Source organism: Vanacampus margaritifer, chromosome 9, assembly GCF_051991255.1.
Source record: "Vanacampus margaritifer isolate UIUO_Vmar chromosome 9, RoL_Vmar_1.0, whole genome shotgun sequence".
In the NCBI taxonomy this organism is placed as follows: domain Eukaryota; kingdom Metazoa; phylum Chordata; class Actinopteri; order Syngnathiformes; family Syngnathidae; genus Vanacampus; species Vanacampus margaritifer.
In genome coordinates, this window is record NC_135440.1 from 25226305 (window position 1) to 25235287 (window position 8983).

The following is an 8983-nucleotide window of genomic DNA, read 5'->3' on the forward strand; positions in this document are numbered from 1 at the left end:
AGCTCGCGCCTCTGCCTGCCTTCTCCATCCCGCTCTGCCTCCTACTCACACACATATACATACTGCCAAACAGCATCATAAATCAAGGGATGGGAGGAGGGGTGCCGAGAGGTGGTGGTGGCGAGGGGGATGCACACACACACACACACACACACACACACACACACACACACACATTTTAACACATATTGTCTGTGACATCTTGCCTGCATACTACATGGAAGAGCCGCTGTGACCACACGTCCACGGCTTCTTAAACACAAAAGAGCAACAACAAAAAAACACAACACGACACAAAAGCCCGTCCTTTCCATCTCTACAACACAAACCATCACTTCTGCAGGACACCCCCACCCCCCCCCCCCAATCCCCTCCTCCTCGCCCCAACCCCCCCCCTACTTTTTTCCGCAATGAGCGAGCAAGAGAAGTGCTGCTTACTCAGTCTCCTGGAGCCGATGCATCCCATGGTGTATTCACAAAGGCCCTGGATACAAGCATGGAAGAGTTCGCCAGACGCCGCCGTGCATTCTCCCTCTTCCTCCTGCGACTCTCTTCCTCTTCGCTAGCTTTTTTTTTTCCCTCCCCTCCTCCTGCGCTCCGTCTTTCTCTCCTGCGCTTGCCCGGCCACTCGTCCGTCCTCTCTCTCTCTCGCTCCCTCTCTCTCTCTCTCTCTCTCTCTCTCTCCATCCGTCGCTCCCTCTCGCTCGCTCCGGTGCAGTGTCTTAGTGATCCGGTTAGTAAGTCAGTATGCCTGGAAGCAATAGACGACTAAATAAAGACGCCAGGCGTCATTGGCGTTGTCAATATGGCTAAGTTTCAAAGCTGCAATTTCCCCCCGCGTATTCTTAACTATCGGACTGATGGATGCCGCTCGGGGTACGACGCGTAAAGAAAAACAACAATTACATTGACTGGGTGCGTGTGTATTAGGTTGCCACGAGGGGGGATCAATAGCACAATGCCGAGAGTGGCCGGCTGCCATTGTTGTGGATATCGCTGCACCGCTGTAATATTATTGAGCTAAAACGGGGGAGGGGGGTTCCTCGCTCACTCCCGTCTCTCCTGTGCGCGCTCAGCCTGACAATGCAAAGCAGCTGTTTCCTTCTCTCCTCATGAAAACACCGCTAGGAATCCTAGGATGCTGAAAAAAAAACACACACACACACAAAGGAGGGTTTTCCTTCCATGCCCACAATATTGATCCGCCCCTCACTCTTCTCTCCTTTTCCTACACATCCTCAATCTCCTCCTCCTCCTCCGACGCCAACATGCCACCTACAACTTCCCTCTTCGCAAAGCCCCCCTCCCGTCCCATTCTATTTTGTCCGCGTCTTGCCCTCCTCTCGTGGAGATGACAAATGTGTGTGTGTGTGTGTGTGTGTGTGTGTGTGTGTGTGTGTGTGTGTGTGTGGTGCGCAGAGAATGACACAAGCACAGTCTGGACAGCGAGAAGTGTGCGGAGGAGGGCTGCATGCGCGTGAATTTGTGAGCGTGGCAAAGAAAAGGGACGAGAGCAGTGAAGGCGAGCGGGACAGATGGGGGAGAGGACGGAGAGGAAAGGAAGAGTGAGGGAGGTGTGGGGACTGTGTGTGTGTGCGAGACGTCCACTACAGTGGACATGGCAAAAAAAAAATGATATGGAATTTTTTAGGCCAATGCCAATTCCGGCCACTGATTAACTCTTTGACTGCCAGACGTTTTCAGAAAAGGGATGCCGTGGGTGCCGGCCGATTTAAGGATTTTGACTGATCTTTCAAGATCCACAGAAAATTATGTGTTTGGACTATGGAAACACACATACTACTAATGAAAGATTGGACTCTCATCTTTCATCAGAAAAAAAAAGTTTGTTTCTACCTTATTCCGTTTTTCAGTAATCAACAACAGAAAATGGTTAGTTTCACCTTTGTTTTGAAACAAACGTCTTTTAACGTCTTTGGCACTCCTCCATAGGATTTTACTAAACGTTATTTAACGTTTTTGGCAGTCAAAGAGTTAATTGACCGATTAATTAAAAGACTATACAGTACAAAGAATACAACTATTATTAATTCCCGCTGACATTTTGAATGTGACTTCTGACTCTTGCAGAGTAGAAAGCAGCATTAGGGATGCCTACAGACAAGACAATCTGGTGTGTACTATTGTTATAGCAAATTAATTTTTGACACTTCCAGGTCACTTCCTGTTAAATTTGGGTCACTTCCTGTTGATTTTGAGGCACTTCAAGATCACTTGGCCATTTTTTCTGATTTTAAAATGACTCCTATCCGATATTTTTCAGTAACGTGAATATCAGGCAGATGGACTTCTGCAAGAAACCTCTTAACTCAATAACCTGTAGTACAATTCAAAATCCATCCCTGATTTAAGTCAAACTGCACATTTCAGAGTATAACCTATTATTGCAGGGGAAGCCTAAGGCACACCTGTGCGGTCATCATGCTGTCAAATCAGCATTTTTTGATTCACCACATGGGAGATGGAAGGATTATCTCGGCAAAGTAGAAGTGCTCACTACGCAGGCAGATTAGACAGATTTGTGAACAGTACATACAACAACAAAAAAACGTAGATTTTTTTTTTTTTTCATCTCATGAAAATGAGAGAATCATTTTTGTTCAGTGAAGGTTTAGGGAGTGTTATTTTCCAACCAAACAGGCTCAAGGTGTTACTTTTAGCCCCAAATCCTTCAAAATTCTCATCAGAAAAAGACTCACGAGACAGATAATTAAAAATGAAATGCATTGGCCGGGGATGTGGCGGGACCATAAAAAAGGCTTTACGGTGGATATGTGCAGCTTGCCCGACATAAATCATACATAATCCAGCCAATCCCCGCGCTGCGGTTTATATATAGACGTGATAGATCTTTTTGTTGGTTTCCCGCTCGGGCAGACGAGATCAGGCCAGGCTGCAGCGGAGGTCAGTCTCTGCTCAAAACAATATTCTCCTGATATTTGTGATGGCTTCTGAGGAAGGTTATTATTACCTCCAGCGGTAATCCAACGGTTTCCTTCTCTGGCTCTGGAGTGCGGCGCAAGCTGCTCAACATTCTGTACGGTTTTCATGCTTACCAACTTTTTCAACGAGAAAAACCTGCAAACTCCACATGGGGAGGAGGTTCGAAAACCCCGAACCTCTTGACTGTGAGGTTGGATGTGCTAGCTACTATTGCACCACGCTACAGACCATTAAAATGGAACCTGAACTTAGCAATAGCGTGACGGCATAAGCTAGCTTGATGCTAACACGTAGTAGAAACAAAAATAGATAGCATAGCAATATACTCTTGCGCATATATTCTTTATCTTCTGTGAAAAATTATGAATATTACTGCAGCTGACTGAGTCACTTCTTTGTGTTTGCATGACTGTGTTACACTGCCCCCCGGTGGCCGAGTCACACACACGCTAGAAGAAGCCGCAATGAATTCATAATCATTGGCAGTATATGCTTTTATAAAGTACAATACTATAGACTGCTATTTTCCTGATTACAAAACGCTACATTTTTTGTTGTTGGCTTGATTAGGGAGGCAGGAACGGATTAAAGGCATTTCCATTCATTTCAATGGGGAAAGATGATTGGGGTTGCGAGTGTGGAACAGATTAAACTCATATCTCAAGGCACCATTCTGTATATCGTCACCCTCTTAAAATAAGTCTTTTTTTTTTTCCCCCATTTTTTTTTTTTTGCCTAAATCCTCTCTTCATGATGAAAATGGTTACATTGTTTGTGTTTCCTGAAAAATCTGAAAAAAAAATAACTTGGCCAATTATTTCAAGAAGGCGTCCATATGTAACTAGTGGTTATCTTATTTTCACACGTGTTTGACAGTTAATAGTATTAAGATTGTACATAACTTGGGCCTGGCTAATATGAATTATTTGAGGCCAATTTGGCAGAATTTAAAAACGATAAAATGAATAGAAGAACTTGTTTTTAGTAAAGATATGAATTACAGGCATGACATTTGTATTTGTTTAACCGATTTATTTGTATGAAGAGCTATAGCATTTCAAATGGCCTTCACGGCTAACAAACGTTTTATTATGGCGGCAGTTTGGCCCTGGAATGGAATTTTACTTCCTCCATAGAAACAATTGTATTGAAAAATCATTTAAAAAAATATATATATTAACAAGAGCAGAATGCGGGTCAGGTTCCTCCATCCCACTCACGCCCACGTGCGCATACATGCGACACACCTGTGTGACAATGTGGCGATCGATGTCACGGGCCGTCAATGCGACGCAAGGTCAGCCGCAGAGGGAAGAAATTCCCGACACGAATCTTTCCCGAGACGCATCGGCCGCTCGCACAAAGAGAGGAGAAGAGAGGAGAGGCCTCCCGCCGCGCCGCCATGTTTGCGCGCGCCTTGGCGACTCTCACGCACGCTTACACGGGCGGCGACTCCGATGACTTTCTATCGCGTTCTCGTCAGCGGCGATAATGTGGCACTGAATTTAAATTACGGATGCCCCTGTTTGATTTCATCGCGTGTGACTCGTTCCTGTAATCATCGACTTTCATGTTCCCGTCACTATCCGTCCATCTGCTTTCTGGATGAACTCCTTTAATACGAGTCGTTTCTGGCACGCCAAAGATATGCCAGCAGATAAATGTAAATGTCTGTTATCTGGGTCATTCTAAAGGTTGGCTTTCTCTTGAAGAAAGTCGCCGCTTTAAAAACACAATCCCTCGTCCCCGACGCCGCGCTCTGAATGTCAAATTTATTTTTCATCTGCGCTCGCACCACTCAAAACAGTTACGGCACGTGTTAATTAGAGTCACGTGGTCCGCATTTGCCCCCAAGAGGAGCCACAAAGTTAGTTAAGTGTGTGTGTGTGTGTGGCCTCAAGGCGGCGGCAGGGGTGGGGGTCGGGGTCCCTAAATTGGGCTGTACTTCTGGAGAGAGAAATCACAAGTGGAGGATGAAGCTTTAGAGCTTGAGAAGAGGCAAGTGGAGAAGAGAGGCGGATTAGTGGGGAATGCTGGATGGTTTGTTTTTTAGAGAAAGTGTGTGTGGGGGGGTGATAGATATTATAACATTTTTAATTCTTCATTTCATATATTAACCATTGTTACACATTATTAACATTTTAATTCTTTATATTAACCTTGTCGAAATGTTTTGTGTCCTGTGCAGAGCAGATGGTGTTGATTTCGGTATAATCTGACCTTAAACTGGGACATACTATTTAGTCTAAAAAAGTTCCTTCTCAGCGCTTTGTGCGAAAGCACATTTGGTCCTTGAGAACAGAATCTGTTTCGAACACGCACACCTGACTCGTGTTTTCGCCATCGCTCATGGGAAAGTACCCAGAGAGTATGTTTTGTCTACAAATGAAAGAGAGGAGGTCTTTTAACTATTAAGAAGCCATTGTACACGCGGAAGAGGCACATTTCGACGCTCTGAATCCCACCTGTTTAAGTGATGAATTAGAGGCTGTTAAATGTCCAGAGATCTCTGTTGGATTAAAAAATCATTTTTTTCTTACATTAAATCTGTCTTCAAATTTTGGAACACGCAAAGAGGACAAATAATTTTATTCCTCTTTCATGGGGGGGGGGGGGGGGTTATTTATTTGGTCATGAAAAAAGTGCATGTAAATATTCCGCACCCCGGCCCCAACTTTCTTTTGCAACTATAAATCGTATCATTTGTCTATAAAATTGTCTGCAGATGAGCTCATATTCCTTGCGCCACTGCCATCTTCTGTAGTGGATGTGCAATTACACTTAATTCGAGTAAGGCAAAAAAAAAAAAAAAAACATGTTTCCCACACATGTTCTGCTTTTTTTTTCTTTTTTTTAGTTAACACTGAAGTGTTCATATGCTCAAAATGTGTGGGATTTGAAAAAAAAAAAAAGTGAAGTAGCGAGGACATGAATAATGAAGCGACTTTGATTGTGGAACATGTGGAAGAACACAAATACAATATGTGACCAAATAAGTGTCATATTATGGGTCTAATGCTGTCATTTTTCTGGATCTCTGTGCGACGGGCTATTGTTGAAGTTATCTGTGTGCTTTGCAGTCTCCTTTCACAAGGTGTTTATTTTTGCACACTCCAGCTTTTCCACAAGGCCGAACGCTGCGTACACGGAGTTCCCAACTGGCCTCTATTATTTACAGTTCTCCGTCCTCCTCTAGTGCAATTACGCACCCCCTTCCCTCCCTGGCCCAAATGTCCTCGTCTAGACCACCGCTGCACTGTTTATCAACCGCCAGGCCTGTTTTGCTGTCCATTATCCTCATTGCCGTACATCACGGGTCTTTATCGGCCATGTCAGTACCTCATTGGGTTCGCTTCCTCCCGTCTTTGATCTCATTTCCAACTGATGTAGATGTACTTGCTGTCAGAGAGAGAATCTGGGGAGACGGCCTCCCTCAAGGCATTTTTGTCTGGCTACGTGCGGCGCACTACTACGCATCCATCCTGACACCAGCTGGTGGAAGTGGGTACTGCAGGGTTTTTTTTTTCGTTTTTTTTTTTTTCATTCTTTGAATGGAAGCCAGTTTGGCAGCAGAGAAATGTTTCCATGTTCTCAGGTAGGCAGGTCCTCATCCTGTCTGGAGTATGCCCGGAATTTCTGTTTGATGACTAAATGAGCAGATTTCTGAATGATATTGTAGGCGACGAAAGGGGCCTGATCGTTTAGCAGAAACAGGAAAGTCGGGTGTGAGGATTTGAAATCTTTTACTGTGGCTTCCTGTCGGTAAAATAAGAGGATGGGGATTGGGGTAGTGAGATAAAACGAGCAGGTAGCGATAATCGGCGGGAGGTGGAGAGTGAAGAGGAAGGAGGAGCGGAAAGAGCGATGGAAATGGAAGTTACAAGTGCAGCGGTGGAGGACAGGCTGACAAATGTTGGATATGGGATTCGGGGGGGGGGGGGGTTGAGGAGTGGGGTGTTCATTCCAAGGTTTGGCGGCATTCCAGGCTGTCTGGCTCTGATTGTAGCGGCCTCCCGTGTCTCTTTTAGCCCCTCCCCTCTTACCTCCAGACGGACTGAACCTCACAGCTGCCTGATCCCAAACTTTCAGAACTTGAGTCACCGTGAGGATGCTTGCAGATGGCTGGAAAAAAAAAAAAAAAAAAAAGGGAATAAGATTGGTGCTTCAAGTTTCTTTACAAAAAGGAAAGTCAAAATTCCTGGAACGGAAAGTCTTTCCTTAAAGGAAACTTCTAGGTGGCAGTTTGACACATTTTTCAGCCTGAGTGGAAGTGGAAAGCGACTGGAAACATTTCTTGAGGGACAATGGGGGGGGGGGGGTAATCGAATTCCAATGATGACCACTCCCTTGAATTCACAGTCATGAGTCCGGCTTAGCATTTGCATGCGGTAGAAACCAGGAGGGATTCTGGTCAGGTTCTGTTGCTTTGGTGGCAGTTGGAAATGAGGTCAGTCGTTCAAATCAAGGTCATAGGAACACAATTGTGTTGTTTTTCCATCTAATTCATTCAAATCTTAAGCTTCCTACAGATGTAGTTTTTTTTTCATATTTTTTATATTATTCTTTGATTTCGTTTTGAATAATATTTAAATTACGACAGTTTTTTTTTTTTTTTATTGGAGACAATCAAATCAAGACCAGATCTGGCCCACCGCAAAAGCAAATCTTGTACATCAACTTCACCTCATTCAACCTCACTAAAATCTACCAAAATGTCAAATTGTCATATGGAATAAATACAAATCTTCAGATATTGCAGTACTTTTTTGTTACCAACTCTCTCATTACAGTAAATTGATTAACTATTATCCTTGACGTTTACATCCATCCATGAATTTATAATAAATGTATATAGCTTCACAAGTCATAACCATAACTACAATTTGGCCCACAACAAAAATGACTTTTGACGCTCCTGCCTTAAAACTTCTCATGAAAAATAAACTGTGTTCCTTACACAACCAAATCATGTCAACCTCATGACATCACTCATTCCAAAACTCAAGTTTCACCCAAAAGCATTCGATTTTTTTTTTCCCCCCTATAAAAAACGGTTAATAAATCTGATGAGTTTCACAAGTGCTGGCTGTGTGAGTCGCCAACTGCGTGTTTTACGGTTGTTATGCAAGACGGGAGTTTTCATGGCCCTCCGGGATCACGTCGCAGCGAGGGCACTGACATAGACACTTGTTATCACGATGTCAGGAGGAAACGGGGTCATAAAATGCCTTTACTCTCTATAAACAAGTGCACTTACCGAACCAACTGCCAGTGAAGAAACCTTGAAAAGTCGTTCAATTGAGAGCTCAACAAAGACTGGGTTTATTTGAGGTTTAAACTTGATCTTGCAAATCATGTATCGACGATGATGAGAAGTGGAAATGCAAATGATTCAGATGGTGACTCGACTCATAGCATTTATTTTTTATACATCCATTGCCATAAAGTGAGTATTTGAATTTATTGTGTTTGTTAAATTTAGTCAAATTGTATAACAGTTAAAATAAAATAAAAATGTGTACAGTTTGATCCAAATGGGCATACATAAAATGTATTGTTAGCCTAATAGCGATTGCAAAGTCAATTGAGCAATTTGATATGGAAAATCTTGGAACTTAAGAGCAACAACAATTTGAAATGATGTATGTCTTGATGATGTTTATCCTTTTAATCACGCTTACAATATTTCTTATGGGAAAAATAAAATGATCATTTCGTGTTTGAACACATTCCTTAGTTGTTATAGCTCTCTGTGTTCCAAACCAGAATTGCGAATATTAGTATCTGTACCTGATACTGCCTTTTTTTTTGACCCATTATCTCTCCCTCCCACTCTTGCCCTGATCATTCCCCCACTCCTGACCTTACAAGGAGAGGCGAGGAGAGAGGTTGATGTCATTGAATGAAGAATGCTGCAAGAATCCAGAGAGAAAGGGGAGCAAAGGGGGGGGGGGGGGGTAGGAGGAGGAGGGGTCCGACTGGACAGTTCATACACATCCAGAAAGAGAAGGGGGGCGAG

General features: G+C 43.5%; 1 protein-coding gene across 9 annotated transcripts in view; it reads right to left on the reverse strand.

Annotated features, from left to right (window-relative positions):
- Positions 1–1248, reverse strand: part of fam131bb (family with sequence similarity 131 member Bb) — a 34109-nt gene extending 32861 nt beyond the window's left edge. For 2 of the 9 annotated variants that reach the window (XM_077576335.1, XM_077576334.1), the window contains exon 1: positions 439–1023. In XM_077576335.1, the coding sequence (XP_077432461.1) occupies positions 439–466 (28 nt within the window). In that variant the 5' untranslated portion in view covers positions 467–1023. Of the gene's footprint in view, positions 1–438 lie in introns of all 9 variants that reach the window. The other 7 variants (XM_077576337.1, XM_077576336.1, XM_077576333.1 and 4 more) reach the window with 5 other exon arrangements.
- Between the last annotated feature and the right edge of the window lie 7735 nt (positions 1249–8983).